Below are 21,719 nucleotides of genomic sequence, written 5' to 3'. Positions count from 1 at the left end.
AGAGCATAAGCTTTCGTGTCTTTTAGAAATGAGTTGAATGTGTGGGAGCCATCCCAATCTTAGTCTGATCCTATTCCCATTGAAGTCAGTGGAAAGTCTTCCATTTACTTCAGTGGGATTTGGATCTAGCTTTAAAGATCCTATGCAGCAAAGCACTTAAGCAAGTCATTTTAAGTATGTAAGTAGTCCCACTGACTTCAGGCTAGAATGGGGTCTATATACAATCCAAAACTGACTTTCTGTAGGATTGTAGTTATATATTGGTTTTTAATTTGTTTGTTTTAAGAAAAAATGATGGGTCTAAATTAATTTTCACTCTGGTCAGAGGCTTTATATTTCAAAGTATTTTAAAGATTTGGGTTTTACACTTTAAATACAGAGATGTACCTGAGGACCAATAACATATCATGTCTTCTAAATAATTTGCCTTCTTATAAGAATCTAATGACAAGTTTGTAAGTGAATTGATCTCTGACACAAAGGATGGATCAGATCAGTTCATTTGTTCTGGTTTCCTGCACCCTCCCCCCCCCGTGCATGTAAATTCACTTGTTTAAAGGTCATATGCACTCATAGTCACCTGGCAGGTTGTTAAGATTTAAGTGTTTGTAATTGCTTACATAAATCCAGTGGAACCATAACATATTTTAAAAACTTTTCAAGGTCAAAAACTCACATAACATTGATACACTTTGCTGAAGAAAACTTTCTGTGGGCTTAACATGTGTACATTAATTTTCAGCCTGGAATGAGTTTTTAGGATTAATTTTGAAACCTCTAATATCTTATAGCTGATAAATCTTGAGTGTCCCATTGCTTGCCAGTATAAAAAAGAATAGTTGTCACCTGGAAAATCATGCAGGATACTGGCATAACTCTTTCTAGGACAAGGATTCTTGCTTAATGTTTGGCAAATTTTTACCCATTCCTCAGAACTATGCAGATTCACTGCACTACTGGATATAAATAATATTGGTAACTAAGAATTCCAATTTATTTCCATAATTTGTTTAATATTATTTGTAATGAGGTAATGCCTAGGGGCCCTAATCAGTGTTTGGGTCTTTATTGTGCTAGGCTCTCTACGCACATGTGATAACAGACAGTCCTCCTCCAAAGAGGTTACAGTTTTAGTATATTACCAGAATAACATATGGCTACAAACACGAGGTTAGGGAAAGAAGAGGGAACAGTGATATCTTGGTAGCTTTTTAAAAGACATGCTTTAATCCAGTGGTTCTCAACTTTTCCAGATTCCTTTACCCCTTTCAGGAATCTGATCATAAAGAACCAACCTTCCACACAAACTTCCTTGTGGCTGGATTTTACAAAAACTAGACAAGCCATCTACAACAAACACTACTTCTCTACAAAAGGAAAAAGGACACTAAATTCTTGAAACTACTACATGCCACAAGGGGCCACAACAGTGGTTCCCTTAACCCACCCAGCAATATTGTTAATCTGTCCAACTATACTCTTAGGACAGATTCTTCTGCTGGGCTATCTCAGGGCCTCTCCTTTTGCCCCTCCACCCCCACAAACATGATACAGTTCTGTGGTGACCTAGAATCCTATTTTCGACGTCTCCAACTCAAGGAATATTTCCAACACGCCTCTAACCAATGTATTAACCCACTGGGACCTTCCTACCAACACTACAAAGAAGGATTCTGGGTAGACCCCTCCTGAAGGTCGAAATAACAGACTGGACTTCTACATAGAGTGCTTCCACCGACGTGCATGGGCTGAAATTGTGGAAAAGCAGCATCACTTGCCCCATAACCTCAGCCGTGCAGAACACAATGCCATCCACAGCCTCAGAAACAACTCTGACGTCATAATCAAAAAGGCTGACAAAGGAGGTGCTGTCGTCATCCTGAATAGATCGGAATATGAACAAGAGGCTACTAGGCAGCTCTCCAGCACCACTTTCTACAAGCCATTACCCTCTGATCCCACTGAGGGTTACCGAAAGAAACTACAGCATTTGCTCAAGAAACTCCCTGAAAAAGCACAAGAACAAATCTGCACAGACACACCCCTGGAACCCCGACCTGGGGTATTCAATCTGCTACCCAAGATCCATAAACCTGCAAATCCTGGACGCCCCATCATCTCAGGCTTTGGCACCCTGACAGCAGGATTGTCTGGCTATGTAGACTCCCTCCTCAGGCTCTACGCTACCAGCACTCCCAGCTGTGATACCACTGACTTCCTGAGGAAACTACAATCCATCAGTGATCTTCCTAAAAACACCATCCTAGCCACTATGGATGTAGAAGCCCTCTACACCAACATTCCACACAAAGATGGACTACAAGCCGTCAGGAACAGTATTCCCGATAATGTCACGGCTAACTTGGTGGCTGAACTTTGTGACTTTGTCCTCACCCATGACTATTTCACATTTGGGGACAATGTATACCTTCAAATCAGCAGCACTGTGATGGGTACCCACATGGCCTCACAGTATGCCAACATTTTTATGGCTGACTTAGAACAACACTTCCTCAGCTCTCGTCCCCTAATGCCCCTACTCTACTTGTGCTACATTGATGACATCTTCATCATCTGGACCCATGGAAAAGAAGCCCTTGAAGAATTCCACCATGATTTCAACAATTTCCATCCCACCATCAACCTCAGCCTGGACCAGTCCACACAAGAGATCCACTTCCTGGACACTACAGTGCTAATAAGCGATGGTCACATAAACACCACCCTATATCGGAAAGCTACTGACCTACCTACATGCCTCTAGCTTTCATCCAGATCACACCACACGATCCAATGTCTACAGCCAAGCTCTACGATATAACCGCATTTGGTCCAACCCCTCAGACAGACAAACATCTACAAGAGCTCTATCATGCATTCTTACAATACCCACCTGCTGAAGTGAAGAAACAGATTGACAGAGCCAGAAGAGTACCCAGAAGTCACCTACTACAGGAGAGGCCCAACAAAGGAAATAACAGAACGCCACTAGCCATCACCTTCAGCCCCCAACTAAAACCTCTCCAACGCATCATCAAGGATCTACAACCTATCCTGAAGGACGAGCCATCGCTCTCTCAGATCTTGGGAGATAGACCAGTCCTTGCTTACAGACAGCCCCCCAATCTGAAGCAAATACTCACCAGCAACCACACACCACACAACAGAACCACTAACCCAGGAACCTATCCTTGCAACAAAGCCCGTTGCCAACTCTGTCCACATATCTATTCAGGGGATACCATCATAGGGCCTAATCACATCAGCCACACTATCAGAGGCTCGTTCACCTGCGCATCTACCAATGTGATATATGCCATCATGTGCCAGCAATGCCCCTCTGCCATGTACATTGGCCAAACTGGACAGTCTCTACGTAAAAGAATGAATGGACACAAATCAGACGTCAAGAATTATAACATTCAAAAACCAGTTGGAGAACACTTCAATCTCTCTGGTCACTCGATTACAGACCTAAGAGTGGCTATCCTTCAACAAAAAAAACCCTTCAAAAATAGACTCCAACGAGAGACTGCTGAATTGGAATTAATTTGCAAACTGGATACAATTTAACTTTAAGCTTGAATAGAGACTGGGAGTGGATGAGTCTTTATAGAAAAACTATTTCCCCATGTTATTTCTCCCCCCCCACCCCACCCCCCACTGTTCCTCAGACGTTCTTGTTAACTGCTGGAAATGGCCCACCTTGATCATCACCACAAAAGGTTTTCCTCCTCCCCCCTCCCCCCGCTTCCTGCGGGTAATAGCTCATCTTAAGTGATCACTCTCCTACAGTGTGCATGATAAAACCCATTGTGTGTGTGTGTGTGTGTGTGTGTGTGTGTGTGTGTGTGTGTGTAAATCTCCCCACTGTATTTTCCACTGAATGCATCCGATGAAATGAGCTGTAGCTCACAAAAGCTTATGCTCAAATAAATTTGTTGGTCTCTAAGGTGCCACAAGTACTTTTTTCTTTATTTGTCTTGTGTACCTCAAGTTTCACCTCACTTAAACCACTTGCTTACAAAATAAATGTGTCACAACACACTATTATTGAAAAATTGCTTACTTTCACACTGTCTGAATGAAATTGTAGTTTCCACAGACTTTGTTAGTGGTTTTTATGTAGCCTGTTGTAAAACTAGACAAATATCTAGATGAGTTGATGTACCCCAGGGTACATGTGACCCTTATTGAGAACCACTGCTTTAATCAAGCCTCTGGGAGAAATTCTATGGCCTGTGTGTATAGGGAGTGAGCCAGAACATATGGTCGTAGTGATCCCTTCTGGCCTTGGAATCTGAGTCCCACTGTTCATCCCCTTCCTACAAATACCATAGGAAGAAGATTGCCTGCATTGCCCTCAACTGCTCATAACACTTGCAGTTCTGCATTAAGATAATGATATAATCAATTCTCATCCTTCAGGTCTTCAGTTAGTTACCTGTAGGGATCAGGAAGGATTTTTTTCCTCCTCACGCACCATTGACTTGAAGTACTCTATTCATCCTTTCCTCTGAAAGATCAGCAATTGTCCCCTTTGCAGCTGTGGACAGGGACTGGGAAGGATCAGTGCTCTTTCTAGATGCCTTGAAAGTATGTTTTTTCTCTCACACACAAGGTCATACTGATTGCCATGTTTGGGGTTGGGAAGGGAGGAGTTCGCTTTCCTCTGTAGCACCGGGTGTGGTTTGCTTGCTAGGATCATTTGGGCATTTCTCATCTATCCAATTCTCTGCTATTGCAAGTCATGGGTGGTACTTTGGTCTCTTCTCTGTCTATGGCAGAGTTTAGTAGTCATTGGGCTTACTATAGGGGTAACTGAGTGAAATGTAATAGCCTGGGATGTACTGGTCAGACTAGATGATCTAATGGTACTTTTTGGCCAAAACTCTATGAAAGGGAAATGATCATGTCTAGTACAATAAAAAGCAGGCAGAGCACACCAACTGTCTGTCCTTTGTCACGTAATTTGTAGTTATCATGGCACAGGTGAATTCTAAGAAGAAGGTCATGATTTTTATGAATTTTAACAGGGAGCTCCTCCCATGCATCAGGAGCAGCATGGCAGAGAGTACAAAAAGCCTGAGAAAATTGGGCTAGCAACTGATGAAGGCAGTTCCTACTTCTAGTATGTGCTTATTAGTCCAGAACACCTTTGCTGAACACAGCTATTTCACAGCAGAGGAAGGGTGACCCAGTGGTTAGGTATTGGGTATTAGTAACGTGGTTATTGGGAGAGCTCAGTTCGACTCCCTGCTCCATCACTGGCTTCCTGTGTGACTTTGGGAAAGTCACAGCCTCTTTGTACCTCAGATCCTCATCTGCAAAATGGGGATAATAGCATGTCTGTATCTCTCAGAGCTGTTGTGAGGATAAATACTGTTGAAACGTTGTTATGGTTGAGTTTAAACCCCATTGAGAGAGGTGTGAACTTGTGTTTACAGGTATATTAATTGAAGAATAAGTCCAAAAGATAACAGGTGTGTAAACCTGCTCAGGAGCTTTTTGGCTGAGTAATGTTTTGTGTAGAAATGTGAGTGGGAAGAGAGATCACATAGAAACTGAGGAGAGCTAAGAACAGAGATTAAGGGAGCCAAGCAGGAGCCTGTGAACACAGTGTGACCCTGGAAAAAATTAGAGATCTTCTTTGGGCCTGATGGCTAAAGAGACTTGGGAGAATGGGTGGCAGGTATAAAAAGCCAGCATATAATAAGCAGAATTGGACTTGCTTTTTTTAAAAATGGCTTTACATTTTGTTGAGTTGTGGGTTGCAGGTTTTTGGACTTGTGATAAATAGTGTGTGGGAGGAGGGGGGTAGCTCCCTTTAATGGACACCCACCCAGCCAGTTAGCTGTAAAATCCCTCTTTGTAGCTGTTCTCTACTTGCTTTACCTGTAAAAGGTTTAAAAAGTCCTCAAGGTAAAGGGGGGGGGAAGTGGGCACCTGACCAAAAGAGTCAATGGGAAGGCTAGGAATCTTAAAATTGGGAAAGCAACTTTCCCTTTGTCTGGGCTGAAGAGATGGGCAGCAGGAATGCTGTCAAGTTTGAACCAGATATGAAAATCATCAGATCATATCTAGAACTAATTTTAACAACCCAAATATGTAAGTAAATTAGGAATATTTAGAAAGACGCAATTAGGTTTATTTCTGTTTGTTTGTTTTTAAGGCTCGTGGACTTCACCATGCTAACCCCAGATGCTTTTGTTTGCTTGTAACTTTTAAGTTGACCTCCCAAGAAAGCTATTTTGGGTGCTTAATTTTTTTGGAATTGCTCTTTTAAAATGTAACAGCCTAAGTTCCAGATGTATTTTTTTCCTTTTTTGTTTTAAAAATTTTTACCTTTTTAAGAACAGGATTGGATTTTTGGTGCCCTAAGACAGGGATCTCCAAACTTCAGCCCAAGGCTTTGATTTGTCCAGTCTCCCCAACCAACATTGCATTGGGTGGTGGGACCCCAGCTTGCAGGAGCCCATGGCAAGAATCGCAGAGCAGAGGCAGGGTCTCAGCCCACTGCCAGCCTGGGTTCATTCACCCAGGCTGGCAGTGGGCGCTGGGTGGGGCCAGTGGCAGAACCCTAGCTAGCCAGGGGCCAGTAGCAGAAACCCCAGAGCGACAGCAGAACTTCATGATGTCACTGCATTCCTGCCAGGGTCTCGGAGCCAACGAGCACACAGTAGATAGGTTACTAGCAGGAAGGGAGCGGATGTGTGATGAGTCACTGTTTCCCGGGGGTTTTTGTCTTAGCGTGTGTCAGACTAGTGACAAATGTATATTCGTTGTGTTTAAGTCTGTTGCAATTGGGGCAATTATGTCAGGAAAAGGACAGAAGAGAGGTTGATTCTGAATATCATGTGTTTAAAGAACAATGGAGTGTGGACTATTTTGTTGTCGAATCAGGTAGTAAAGCATTGTGTTTAATATGTAACAAAACTATTGCAGTGCTAAAAATACAACATTTGTTGACCTTATGAAACCAAGCACTTATCGAACTACTCTCAATTTACGGGAAAGCTACAGATAAATTAGAATCCATGAAACATGGCTTATCGTCACAACAATTTTATATTTAAGAAGAAGAAAACCGAGAACAAAGCTGCAACAAGAGCTAGCTTCTGAGTGGCACACTATTAGCAAAACAAGGAAAACCATTTACTGATGGCAAGCTAGTTAAAATATGTATGATTCAAGCAGCTGAAGAAATATGCCCAGAAAAAGTAGATTAATTTAAGACAATTAGTCTTTCAGCAAACACTCGCAGAATTGAGATGTTGGCAGTAATATAATTTTCCAGCTGAATGAAAAGGCTAAGGAATTAGTGGCTTTCCCTCGCACTTGACAAGTCAACCGATAGTTCCAATTCTTCGCAGCTGCTGTTTATTCACAGGGTCAGCAGTAATTTTGAAGTTAAGGAAGAACTAGCTTCTGTGCATACTATGCATAGAACAACCACAGGTGACAAGATTTTTTTTTTTTTTTTTCAAAGAAGTTGAAAAGTCACTTTCTCAATACAACCTGCAATGGAAACAACTGAAGTGCATTACAGCCGATGGAGGTAGAAATGTGTGTAGTTCAAAAAAAGGTTTGGTTGGACAAATTTACAAAGCTTGTGAAAGTGCGGGCTGTCCCAAGCCTATGATTCTTGATCAGCAAGCATTGTGTGGGAAATATTTGGATTTGTCATGTGTTATGGAACCCATAGTTTCAACCATGAATTTCATTCGCTCACATGGACTTAAACATCATCTTCAGTTCCAAGCATTTCTGGTGGAAATAGAATCAGAATATCACTATTTGCCCTACCACACTTCAGTTTGATGGCTTAGCTGTGGAAAGGTTTTGTTGTGATTTTTTTTTTCAAACTTGGAACTGAAATTGAAATCTTCTTAAATATTAAAAAAAACAAACAAACAAACCTAACTTTACTCACAAACAGTGAATGGCTTTGGAAATTAGCTTTTGTCGTAGACTTGACCAAGCACATGAATGATTTCAATCTTGGATTACAAGGGGAAAATGGGCTTACCTGGGGTACACCCAGGTGAAAGCATTCAGGTAAAAACTAGTTCTTTTAGAGTTGCAACTGATGAGGGACTGCTTTGCTCATTTTACATGTTGTGAAAAGTTCAACCAAGAAACTGAATCACAATTCCCAACTAGGTTTGCACAAGAAATCATTTCTGATCTGAAAGTACAGTTCCAGGAGCATTTCTCTGACCTTGATGTTCCAAAACCCATTTGATTGCAATCTTGAAAAACTGCCACCTGAACTTCAAATGGAAGTGATTGACCTGCAATCCAATGACTTGTTGAAGGACAAATATAAGGCAGGAAATCCGGTAGAGTTCTATAAATGCCTGCCAAGTGATCAATATGCTCATGTAAACTTTGTCCGTGGATTAATTCAATGTTTGGCACTACTTAGGTGTGTGAAAACATTTTTTCAATGATGAAATATGTAAAATCCAACTACAGATAGACCTTGTCTAATAAACATATACAATCAATTTTGATGATGGGGAACACTAACTTTGAACCACAGCTAAATGCAATTTTGTCAGAAACATCAGTACCATACTTCTCACTAATCCTAAAATTTCTTTTAACAATTTTGCATATATTTAATTTTTTCAGTCACTTCGACCCACGAAGCCCCTTCAAAAATCTAATATGGTCCTCATCTTAAAGTTTGGAGACCCCTGTCCTAAGAGGTTTGTGCATGTTTGATTAGCTGGTAGCAACAGCTAATTTCCTTTTCTTTCTCAGCTGTTGAAGTAACAAATCAAACCCTGAAATGAAAGCCACCAGGATGTTATGATTATCCAGATTATTCATACTAGACTTCAGGATGAGCAAATTGAAGGAGACTATATCCTGAATTAAACTAGATTATGTGATTTAGCTGTGTGATTCAGTGTCCCAAAGCATCTCTGCTAGACTTCTTCATTTGGACCAGACCATGCTCTGCTGTTGTGTAAGTAATCAGGCAAGGCAGGATACGCTCCTTGGTGCAAAAGAACTGTTCCTTCTGGTGCAAAACACCCTAATGGGGGCAGGGACAAGGTAGGGCACTAATCCTGTCTTTCCTACCTACCATGATTTGGGCTGTTATAATGGGTTCACTCGCACTAAGGAGGAATTTCTCCTGGAACATCTCTTGAAGCAGTGCTATTCTGCACCATCCCTAATACAGTGGGGAAGCAATCCTGAGAATTAACAGGCTTATAAAGTCCTTAGTAAATAGCAAGGATTTTCCTTGAGTTGGGATATTAGGGGACTCTTTGGAGCTGTTTACATGAGTGACAGTAACCTAGTAGTTCAGTCAAGACTTTGTTAAACATTCTCCTTTGGAAGGGCGGAGTTAAGAGCGCGCACACACACACATTAACCTCAAGGGGCTAGGCAAGGTCCAAAGGGAGTGGCAAAAGCTGGCAAACATAAGCTATTGAATGCTTTTTCATTACAGTTTAATAGAGGATGAGTAAAGTCCAGTTCAATTACATGTCTCTAACCACAGTAGACCCATCAATTGCTTTATAGCCTTCCAGAAAAGCAGAAGAGGAGGTAACTATGAACAATTCTCATGGTAAGTCAGTACATTTTATTTTTATACCAGAAATTTAACAAAATTCAAGGATATGTAAAAGAAAAAGCCAGAGTAACTGCAGGCTCCTCTAAATAAACACATTATATTGCTGTTTGTTTTATAACTATGATAAATTACAGAAAATGATACTCAGAGGGATCATGCAGATACAAATGCATGTGTATATACACATAAGCAAATATATTGATTTCCATGGGGAGTTCTGCTGAAAAACTGAAGACAGAATATCATCCTGGTTTTAAACAAAATTTCATCTAGATATTTATCCTGAACTTAATAGCTGTATGTTCCCTCAGTTAAATGCTATCTTATAATTAAATTTTCTGAGATGCTAAATTTCCTAACTAGATTAACGTGGGTACTGAAGAAAAGCTTAAAAACTGAAGGCAGAATATGATGCCAGTTTCAAATAAAATGTCATCAACATATTTGTCCTCAGCTTAATAGCCGTATACTCTGTAATGTGCTGACTCTTAACTAAATTTTTCTGTGATGATTAATTTCCTAAAGAGATTAAAATGGGGACTGAAAATGAAAGAACGTCTGTGAATGGAAGAGCTGGTAATGCTGCTGTACCAGATCAGGACTGTGAATCCAAAAGCAAATGGTAAATATTATTTTAAAATATTGTTAGCATTTTAAAATATTTAGGATCAGATTTTACCTTGAAATACATTTTACATAAATTGCATACTTTTCCCATGTACAAAATTCTTTTGAAATCTATTCTTTCAAATATAAATAAAATATCTGCCAAATTATTTGTCTCCTATTGAATTCATTAGGTCAAATAAAGTCTAACTAGCAGACTTGAGCCAGCAACACTGACTGAGCCTTTTATAGGGGCAATGGGATAGAGACAGAATTCTTTCATCTTGCTCCTTGTTCTTTCTCATAGAGAGAGGAGTGGCAGTTGTATCAGTTATACTTCATTAAAAGGCATATCTAAAATAGTGCTAGAACTGAAGCCGGAATAGATAATGGACAGCTAAAGCACATGTGCCCGAAAGTTAAGTAGGAATTATGTTTTTTTTAGTAGGGGTGACTAAGGCTGTCTACTCCTTTAAACTTAGGTTGACCTAGCTATGTTGCTAAAAGGTGTGAAATTCACACCCCTGAGAGATGTAGTTAAGCAACCTAAGCCACAGCGTAGACACTGCTAGGTTGACAGAAGAATTCTTCTCTCAAACTAGCTACTGCCTTTCAAGGGCATGGATTTACTACAGCAATGGATAAACCCACACTGGTAATGTAGATGTACCCAAGGGTCAAGGACAGTTTTATATATCCTGAACACCATTCCTACTACTTCATCCATCTACCTCGTATAGTAGTGAACTGTGGCAGGAATGGATTCTGTGAGTTTTGTCCCCCTCTCTATTTAGAAAATTGCACAGTGCCTCAACTCATGGCTTCCCATGCCATGTAACAGGATCACCAGAAGACATGAATCCTCATAAATATGTTAGAGGTGGAGGGTTGAGTACAGCTTGAAGGGAAATTCTAAGAATTGGGAGGTTTCAGGGCACAAGCTGGAGAGAAGTGCTTTGTCACAGGTGAGCCTGATATGGGTGTGTGTAACTGTTACTTTGCAAACACAAAGGATCACCACTGCCATTGTTAGAGGGGAAAAAATCAGCAATATTTGATCTTTCATCTGGACCTTCCTGGGCATCCCTGAGCCTATAGCTCTCCCATAAAATCCATGAAATACTTTGATTTTCTGCCTTTGCTGTCATAACATCTAAATGCGTCTAGGAGGCTTTAACTGCAAAGTGTGGGATTTTTTTTCAGCAAAATCTCTAGAGGTGTGGGCCTTTCCTTAGCTTCTTTGGTGGAAGATTCCAGAACGGATAACTGACCATACAAAGAGAATCGTATCACTGGATTAATCTTCCTCCTATTTCACACTAAGCACATTTCCTGACTACATTGGATGAAGATAGCCCCTAAAAGTTTATAGTACTTTGTTGCTCTCCTTGAGTTCTGAAAATGGGTATCCAGTTACTCATTAGCATTAGTACTTACCGAGTGATACATTCTAATAAGTCAGTAACACTGAGAGGGGAAAAAACTGTCAATTCTGATTATATGGTAACCACAAGGTATGAGGATACTAGTTTATTGTGAAAATATTGTCGGCTAAAATTCGACCCCCCTGCTTTTTGTCCTTGATGGATGATCTTATAGAGACAAGGTGGGTGAGAGTAATATTGTTTATTGGACCAACTTCTGCTGGTGGGAGAGAGAAGCTTTCGAGCCACAGAGCCCTTCTTCAGGTGTGGGAAAGGTACCTCATCTACCTTGTCTTCCTAATATCTGGGACCTACACGGCTACAACTACACTGCATACAACAATAGATTAATTTATATTCTCTTTACTGTTGCAAAGAAGGCAACATCTACTAACATCCTCAGTTTAATCTGTATTGGAATGTGATGTAACTTAGACACTTACTACAGCAACAGTAATATAGTAAATCCACCACTCCAAGAGGAGGCAGCTAGGTTGATGGAAGAATTCTTCTGTGTATAGGGGCTTAAGTCAGCTTAATTGTACAGGATGTGAAACTTTTCATAACCCTGAGTGATGTAGCTAAGCCAACCTAACTTTTTAGTTTAGACCAACCCTCAGGAAAAGACGAACTAATACAAAGCTGTAAAATGCTGGAACTATTTGTCATATTTTCAACTAAATATTAATTAGGTCTCAGTGCTCAATGGCTATATACATTTTTCTAATTTTTAGAAGTATTTATTAAAGGAAAGATATGGTGAGGCTTTAATTGAGGAATGTGCCTATCACCTGTTGGGTGGAGTTCATAGTCTATGGTTACTGTGTGATAGCTGCATTGCACAAGTATGATCATCTTTCTTTTATTTAAATCTGGCCAGAAAGCTGCAACTATTTTGGATATGGACCTTGCTACTGAAACTCAGGGTTATAATAATGACGTGATACAGTCATAATATTGTAATAAAACCTTATCTACACTAAGGAATTTTAGAAAAAAATTTCCTGCTAGTGCTATCATGCACTAGTCGAAGTGCTACTGTAGACAAAGCTGTGGCAGCTTTTGGTGTTTTGCCACTGAGTCAGTACAGCTTGCACAGATCTGATTGCATGATTGGGACTAAGTGTGGATTTCTCACTTTATTGCATAAAATAACTACAGCTGGAGTTTCTGGAGTGAATGACCATATAATACCCTATGGACACCAGATTGTGTTGCAATAATGTTAAAAGTGAAATAACTCCAGATAAGTTAGAATCATAGAAGTCTAGTACTGGAAGAGACTGCAGGAGGGAAACTTCCCTGGAAACTGTGAATATTTTTTCTGTGTTTGTCATTAGGTTGTACTAAATATGTGACCATCACAATAGGTTACACTCTCCCCTCCAACTTTTAATTTTTTTCCCACTATAGTCTTCTCTTTTCCTTGGTAACAGATTCTACTCAATACCTTGCTTTCTCAGAAACCAGGCCGCAAATCCTGCAAGCTAATCTATGCAGGAGGACCCTTACACCAATAGAGTTGTACTGAAGTGAATGGGGCTCCACATATGCATAAAGATTCTTCTGTATGGCCCAGTTTGCGGACTGGGTCCTAAACTCCTTTTTTGATCTCTACAGTACTCTCACCTTTGGGTGAGCTTGGAGAGACCATAATCTACATGTTTGCCAAAAGTAGGGATTCAGTAAAAAATCAAGATGCATAGACTAGTCAATCTATTTCAAAAGATTACCCAGAGCTACTATTAGTGAGTTTCTGAAATCTAGCAGATTGACCAAAAATGTTAATTTCCTTTCAAATGAACTTTTGGAGAAGTACCATGTTAATGTTCTTTAATATAGTTGGCCTCAGTTTCTTAAACACCTTGCAGACAATATTTACAGAAATAAACGAAGAATAATCTGCAAATCATCTTCATTTTATGTTGTCTCTTACATTCTTGTTTAATTTTGTTTAGATTTAACTGTATTACTACTTTAAATGTTAGAGTTGCAGTTAAATTTTTTTCTTTGTTTTAATGCATTGTAAATCATTCAAACTCAGCAATGAGGACAAGAAGCAGCCAAAGAAACCTAATGTGGTCAGCCCGTTAACAATGGTAAGATATAATGCTAAATATATATTCAAGTTTAATAATGTACTTTAAACAGTGTTTTTTAATGTCTCAAGTCTTGCTGATCAGGCCTGATCTACATTTCTGATATACCTGTGTGGACACAGTTTATATCAGCTAAACACTGCTTTTGCCTGTATAGCTTATTCCCCACACATCCCTCCCCCACAAGTAAAGTAACGTGTACTGGCAAAAGTGCAATTTTACTGGTATAACTGCATCTACCTAGGGGATTTTGCTGGCAGAACTGTAAGTCAGGGACCACACCTCTTCACACCCTGACCAAGGGTACCGGAACAACTTGTATAGTGGGGGTGCAAGAGCTACTGAACCAAACTGTAAACCCTGTATATAATTGAAATCACTTCAAGCCAGGGGATGTGGCAGCACCTATGACACCAACCAACATAGCTATGCTGACAAAAGTTTGTAGTGTAGACCTGGCCTTAAAAGTTTTACCTGCATTACTATGTCAATTAGGGGTATTATACTTTACAAAGTTTCAGAGTAGCAGCCATGCTTTTTACAAAGTTATATCACTAAAAACATTAGTGTAGATGCAGTTTTACCAGTATAAAAGTGCCTTATACTAGAATAGCTTATTTTGGTACCTGAACTAGAATAAGCTATATCCGTGTAAGTGTTTTAATACCAGTATAACTGTGTTCAGACTACAGGTTTTTTTGTTTGTTGTTGCTGTATCTATACCAGTATAGTTAAAGTGGCAAAACCTTTGAGGACAGGCATACACTACAGACTTTTACTGGTATAGTAATGTCAGTTAGGGGTGTGATTTTTGTGATATTTCTATATCCATAAAAGTTGTACTTGTAGATGCAGTTATACTGGCATTAAAGTGCTTTTGCTGCTATAGCTTATTTCATTTGGAAAACTCGTATAAACGATACCAACAAAAGTACTTTTTTGACAATATAAGCTGTGTACAATAGGAGGGTTTGCCAGTATAGTTATACCAGCAAACTTTTTCTAGTATATATCTGGCATAAGTGTAGACAACCCCTTAATGACTGATTTTTATACTGGAGTCTCCAGCCAGGATGAAATCTTTGCTTTTAACTCATTCTTTTGTGCTTAGGTATATTAGATATGCTTTGTGCATATGGAATGTTAATTACTACTGTTTGGCCTCTAATAGGGTAACAGATGTTGGCATCCATGAACAATAATAGAGATTCATAGGAAAGTCCACAGAATTATTGCTTATGAGCATCCTCAAGCAACTACAAACTTTTCTATTATCTCCTCTCTACTTTGTATGAGTTGCAATATCTAGGCATTTTGTGATTAAATTAAAAACAAAAGATGAAGTAAGATTATCTCTAATTTTTGGCTTTTAGATAAAAGGACTCGTATACCCTTCACTCTGGATTTGCTGATTTTTGTGGGTTCTTGTCAGCTCCTCTATTCAGTATAATTTTTAATTTAATTATTTTTAACAAGGTAGCTAAATTACACTGAGAGTTCAAATACCTAGAGAATGTTTTTCTTTTATATTGCAAAATGCCAGCCAAATTTTGTCCTCCAGGTCTAACTTCTGTTGGTTTTCAGTGGGAGTTTAAGGACAAAATTGTCTGTCTCTGTATCGAGAACCACACTATTCTAAATAGGAAATATTTTATGCAGTAGATAATATTATTCTAGCTGCACAAAATCCCACTAGTAAGAGTAACAGTACCACAACCCCACCTACAATAACCTTGCAACCCCCCACACAGTTCCTTTTTGGGTCATGACCCCTACAATTAAAACACTGATATTTCAGATTTAAATAGCTGAAATCATGAAATTTATGATTTTTAAAATCCTATGATCGTGAAATTGACCAAAATGTACTGATTTTGGTAGGGCCCTAAATATAAAGATGCTTGCATCAGTATGGCTTATTTCTATAACTTTAAATTTATTTTTGTCAATTTAAATTCTAATCAGAGTGGGATGATATAAAAATGTGCGTATACAAGCCATAAGCTTTTCTGATTACTTGTTATCTTAACTGTTCATCTCTAATGTTGTGTTAGCCCTTTTTTTAATGCATGAAATTAGAGAAGTTTTCAGCAATGAAAGTGTTTCCATTTTCACATGAAGGTGTTCCCCTTTTCAGTTTCGGTACGCTGATTGGTTGGATAAATTACTAATGGTGCTAGGCTCTGCCGTCGCAATCCTTCATGGAGCAGCTCTCCCAATCATGATGATAATCTTTGGAGATATGACAGATAGTTTTGTTGTTGTTGTTCCAGGAAACCTATCTTCTTCAGGTAAGAACTGTCCTCGTTTTTAATTGGTGACATTAGAATAAGGCTTGTATGGAGAGAATAATCTGCATTACAATAAAAACAGGAAGGAATGGCAGCTTATCCTCTGGGTAATGAATCCAATGGAGTCAGCTTGCTCCTAATGGCTGAGCCAAATTAATCTGTGGCCCTCTTATTACGGAGGAGATATGCCAGAGGTTAACTTTGTCCCTTGTTTCCATGTCTTGCTAAAATATTAAAAGCGCACATTAACTGTTGTACTGATTTCTACAGAGCTGGTACTTTTGAAATGTCATAGAAATGGAAATGTCCTGTGACACTAAATGTGGAGTTGAGGAAAGAAAAAAATGGATGAATGTGAAATTGCAAGATGAGGTATATGGAAAAGAAAACAGGCAAAATACATATTAAAATATCTCAAAAATAAGAGGCATTTTGAAAGTCACAGTTAGAGATATTAATAAATAAATGATTAAATCATTTATTAAAGCCTTACCCAGTAATGGCAAACAAGGTAAGCATGCATGATACTTGTAATGCTATTTATTTATTAAATATAAGTATTATAATATTGAAATGAAATATACATTTTCATGCACTTATAGACAAACAAAAGGACAGAGCCCCTGCCCCCAAAGACTTTACAATGTAAGGTTCAATTCTCCAGGCATGAGCTCCTATCACCTTCCTTTTGACGGACACAAAAAATCTGAGTTTCTAATATCTTTGTTAGAACAAGAAGCCCTCTGGTTTAAATGTGTGTGTGGTTTTTTGTTTTGTTTGTTTTTGTTTTTTGTTCTTCCCCCCGCTCCTCCCCCCCCCCCAGAACAAAATTAATTGATTACAGAGAACGCCACTTTCAGTGCACTTAAATACCAAGTGCTGAGACTGAAAGGTTTTCAGGAAATAAAGGAAGAGGATCCTTCTCTCCTATAATTACTGTACCTCTCTTATGAGAACAGAAAAATGCCTTTTATATTGGTCTAAGGGAGAAAACTTGATAGATGGAAAGACAAAGGGGGGGAAATATCATCTCTCTCTTCTATGTCCTCTTTTTGCTCTGATCAGAGTCCTGTAGAAGATTCAGCTAAAAACCATCTAATCGCCTCCTGCTAGCCCCAGTTAGATCTTATCAATTTACTTTGAATCCCTTTTCAGTCTTTCTGGAAATCTTCGCTTATTTCACCTAGCCTTCACTAGGGGGTGACTAGACTACTAACTTTACCTGCACTTAGAATTTCCTAAACTTCTCCAAAGGCTTGTGGGTTTTTGGTTCTCTCTCTTTCTCATTATTTGTCTAGAACTATTCTTCTGCCTTTACAGACAGAGATAGTTAAGGCACAGAGGGTTGGATGCTCTTACATTGAAATATGAGGTGGATTGGAGAGCGTAGAATCCTAGAATATCGGGGTTGGAAGGGACCTCCAGTGGTCATCTAGTCCAACCCCCTGCTCAAAGCAAAGGCCCAATCCCCAAATAAATCATCCCAGCCAGGGCTTTGTCAAGCCTGACCTTAACCTCCAAGGAAGGAAATTCCACCACCTCCCTAGGCAATGCATTCCAGTGCATCACCACCCTCCTAGTGAAAGTTTTTTCCCAACATCCAACCTAAACCTCCCCCACTGCAACTTGAGACCATTAATCCTTGTTCTGTCATCTGCTACCACTGAGAACAGTCTAGATCCATCCTTTTTGGAACCCCCTTTCAGGTAGTTGAAAGCAGCTAACAAATCCCCCCTCATTCTTCTCTTCTGCAGACTAAACAATCCCAGTTCCCTCAGCCTCTCCTCATAAATCATGTGTTCCAGTCCCCTAATCATTTTTGTTGTCCTCTACTGGACGCTTTCCAATTTTTCCACATCCTTCTTATAGCGTGGGGCCCAAAACTGGACACAGTACTCCAGAAGGAGCCTCACCAATGTCGAATAGAGAGGAACGATCATGTCCTTCAATCTGCTGGCAATGCCCTTACTTATACAGCCCAAAATGCTATTAGCCTTCTTGGCAACAAGGGCACATTGACTCCTATCCAGTTCTTGTCCACTGTAACCCCTAGGTCCTTTTCTGCCGAACTGCTGCCTAGCCATTCGGTCCCTAGACCGTAGCAGTGCATGGGATTCTTCTGTCCTAAGTGCAGGACTCTGCACTTATCCTTGTTGAACCCATCAGATTTCTTTTGGCCCAATCTTCTAATTTATCTAGGTCCCTTTGTATCCTATCCCTACCCTCCAGCGTATCTACCACTCCTCAACAAGTTTGACACTAAACTGGGAGGGTGCAGTCCACACCATCCTCCAGATCATTAATGAAGATATTGAACAAAACCGGCCCCAGGACCAATCCTTGGGGCACTCCACTTGATACCAGCTGCCAACTAGACATGGTAGATCTGTGGGATTAGACCTTGGGATGGCTGACAGCCCCCCATTGCTACAGAGAGGGCATACAAAGCCAAAACCAGGGAGCACTGGGGAGATTAGGCCCTGCAGGAAGTACTGTCCAAAGGATCCTGAGTGACAGTACGCTGCGGCCCTCCGATTGGCCAAGCACACTATTTAACCTTGGAGTGTGGCCCAAGAAGTTGTTTACGCAATCACACAGACTTCTAGTCTGCTGTGACTCCTGACCACACCTTGCTTTCTACCCTCCAGTCTCCGACTCTTGCCTCCTGATTCTAGCCTGGTACTATCTCTGGTTTCCAACCCCAGCCTGACTCTTGCTTATTGACCTTGGTGCTGGTGATTACTGTGATCCCCACTCACTGACTGTCTTGTGGACATTGTGGAAGCCAGCCAGCATGACTGCTATGCCAGACTACCTATGCCCCAGACCCTTACATGGTTTCACTATTGCTGGTGCAGAGAGGTGTAAAATTATGCATCCTTGCACTAGCTGCACCCTGGGGGATAATATTGAGCTGTTACTATTTCTGAGTTCCCTCAGGATTTCTGTTTAGAGGGGTGTAAAACATTAGTTTATAACCCATTAGCAGAGGAAGCTGAGGGGATGAAATTAATTTGCTTTTTGGCGGACCTGGTCATGCCTTTCCTAAGCCAGTACCACTTTTTAACCTGTGCTGGCCCGCAGAGCTTCCCTGATGCAACAGTGACAATAGTCACTTTGTGCAGCTGCAATTTCATTTCCTGATAGGCTTTACACTGCTGAGGCCATGCAGTTTAAAAATAACATGAGAAAGTATATGAAGGAGATGTATATCATCTGCTCACTAACTTTGTTCCTTTCCTCTTCTAGCATCTTGTCTTGAAGTTGTACAATAGCAAACTTCTCCAGTCACACTCAAAACACCCATGTTGAAGCCTATATTGCACTTTGTGTTCTTGAATACTTAATGAGTTTGTACATTCATTGTCAATCATTTTCCAAAACATGCTCCTTTGCTTTCCTCACAAGCATCATCCCACAAGCTATATCCAGAATGAAAGGAAATGCTTCATGTTACCGGGGAAAAGATTAAGATTTACATTTCTTGTGTATGTCAGAACTTCAAACCATTATCTCTCTCAGCAGATGCTTTTCATCTTTTAATTAATTATTGTGGAAAACAAGTCTTGTAACTTTTTTTTTTTAATTGGAATCTTATGCTGTAAAAGTACGCATAGCACATTCTATGATATAAATTTAACAAAGTAAGCACATTGGCAATGCTTATTTAATAATATAATAAAGGCTGCAATAGTACTAATTTATATCATAATTGTAATATTTTTTGCTTTTCATTACACTAAGCATCTCAAAGTGCTTTACATATGTTAATTAATAAATGCTTATACAACAATCTTACAGGTAGGAGTTGGCAATATTGTCCCCCTATTGGAAATGGGGAAAGTGAGGCAAAGTCATGTTAAGCTAAGGTCACCAAGCAAATAGTGATGAAGCCAAGAGAATGGTTCAGATCACTTGCTTCTCACCAGTGAACTTTAGCAACTACACTTCTTTCATATCCTTAATAATAATTAGTTGAATAAAAACTGTCACTTAACAAATCAGACAATGGCTTTAACTACCATCACTATGCTCTCACATATACAGATGGTTCTACACCCATAAATCTAATGGCAACATGTGGACCTACATTTGTAAAGTGACTTAAAGGTACTTCTTGATCTAAATATAAATACAATGTGTTAATAAGACTAATAAAGTCAGTGTACATTCCAGAATGACTATTGTAGGCAAAATTCTGATCCAAGTTAGACTTGTGTAACTCTGGAGTAAGTCACAGCAGAATTCATGTTGTAATTGCCACTGTTGCATTATAGGTACAAGCCTGCACTTTTGGCCTGAAAACCTAATTGTACAACTTGTTTGTACACCCTCAGTTCCCATTGAAGTCAATGGAGGCCTACGGTACTTTGCACTTCTCAGGATTTGCTCAGCATCTTGAAAGATTAGGAATTTATACAGCAAAGTTATTAAAACATGCTTTAGTATATTTTTGTATTTAACAACAATTTCTTATGTTTTTCTTTAAGGGAATATTTCTTTTAATCCTTTTGAGAAACTTGAGGAACAAATGACCAGGTAATTAGGAATTGTTAATTATCTTCAGGGTTGCCTTTCTTTTAGGCAGTGGTAGAGGTCTCTAGTCAAACTGTTATTTCCCTAAAGGTAATTTCATATTTAAACCTATGAAACAAACAATTAGCTGGTGAGTTAGATACATATAGCTAGAGGGTTACACTCTTTGTTACTTGTGCTGTCCTAGTATACTGGGCACACCCAGAGCTCCTTGCATTCCTCCATTCCTACTCCTCCCCCTCCCCCCCCCCCGGCCCCTTCTACTTCAGGAGCATCCTGCAAGTCACCCTCTTCCCTCCCCCCATATTGGGAGGATTAACGGAGCTGAAATGAGAGCTATTATATACTGGAATGTGTACATGGCTGCCATGCACTGGTTCATTGATTTAGTTAGTCTTTTGACAATGACAGAGGTAGTTGAAGTTGCTAGCTCTGCTAACCTGATGCCAAGGACTCTGTGTGCCCTCTGATCCCATTGACATTGTCCCAGTGAAAGACATTTTATATACACTTATAAAATACCAGATAAAAACCAAAATAAGGCCTGTTAAATGAGTATGCAAGCGTGTTACAAACATGCTATGGGATTGCGAAGGTGATGTCAATGCTAGAAGTATTTAATATAGTCAACACTGCAGAGTTGAAAACTTCTTTTCAATAGATAGCATCCATAATGTGGAATATTTACCTACGATATCTAATTTAGATATTTATAGAATACTAATCACTGTAGTACCTAGATATTTATTGCTACTGTATGAAGCTAATTTATCAGTAGAAAGGATTCTCTGAAACTCTTCTTTTTTTACAGTGATAACAGCCACTAAGTGTTAACTCTCATGAACGAACCTAAAAATGTTCTCACTAGTTAATCGTTGTACTTCTCTTTATTTCTTTAAAACCATCTGAGGTCCTGATCCAAAGCCCATTGAAGTCAACAGACACCTACTGACTTCAATTAAGTCTGGATAAAGCTTTAGCAAAGAAGTTATCATTGTACAAGCTATCACTGTAGCTCAGAGAACCAAAAAACTTAGGTCAGGGCCAATCATAGTTCTAAAAATATAAAAATGGCCATACTGGGTCAGACCAACGGTGCATCTAGCCCAGTGTCCTATTTCCAACAGTGGCCAATGCCAGGTGACCCCAGAGGGAATTAACAGAACAG

At 39.6% G+C, this 21,719-nt stretch overlaps 1 protein-coding gene across 3 annotated transcripts in view; it reads left to right on the top strand.

Moving 5' to 3' along the window:
• Nucleotides 1–21,719, top strand: part of LOC119851057 (ATP-dependent translocase ABCB1-like) — an 89,618-nt gene that overhangs the window by 8,017 nt on the left and 59,882 nt on the right. Inside the window, exons 2-7 of one of the 3 annotated variants that reach the window (XM_038390256.2) lie at nucleotides 8,770–8,977; nucleotides 9,470–9,589; nucleotides 10,121–10,217; nucleotides 13,670–13,724; nucleotides 15,862–16,015; nucleotides 20,506–20,554. In XM_038390256.2, coding sequence (XP_038246184.1) covers nucleotides 9,574–9,589; nucleotides 10,121–10,217; nucleotides 13,670–13,724; nucleotides 15,862–16,015; nucleotides 20,506–20,554 — 371 coding nt within the window. In that variant the 5' untranslated portion in view covers nucleotides 8,770–8,977; nucleotides 9,470–9,573. Of the gene's footprint in view, nucleotides 1–8,769; nucleotides 8,978–9,469; nucleotides 9,590–10,120; nucleotides 10,218–13,669; nucleotides 13,725–15,861; nucleotides 16,016–20,503; nucleotides 20,555–21,719 lie in introns of all 3 variants that reach the window. The other 2 variants (XM_043509379.1, XM_038390257.2) reach the window with 2 other exon arrangements.

The sequence above is a fragment of the Dermochelys coriacea genome, chromosome 2, assembly GCF_009764565.3.
Source record: "Dermochelys coriacea isolate rDerCor1 chromosome 2, rDerCor1.pri.v4, whole genome shotgun sequence".
Classification (NCBI taxonomy): domain Eukaryota; kingdom Metazoa; phylum Chordata; order Testudines; family Dermochelyidae; genus Dermochelys; species Dermochelys coriacea.
Note: the sequence above shows the minus strand (reverse complement) of the source record. Positions and strands in the feature narration are given on the sequence as shown.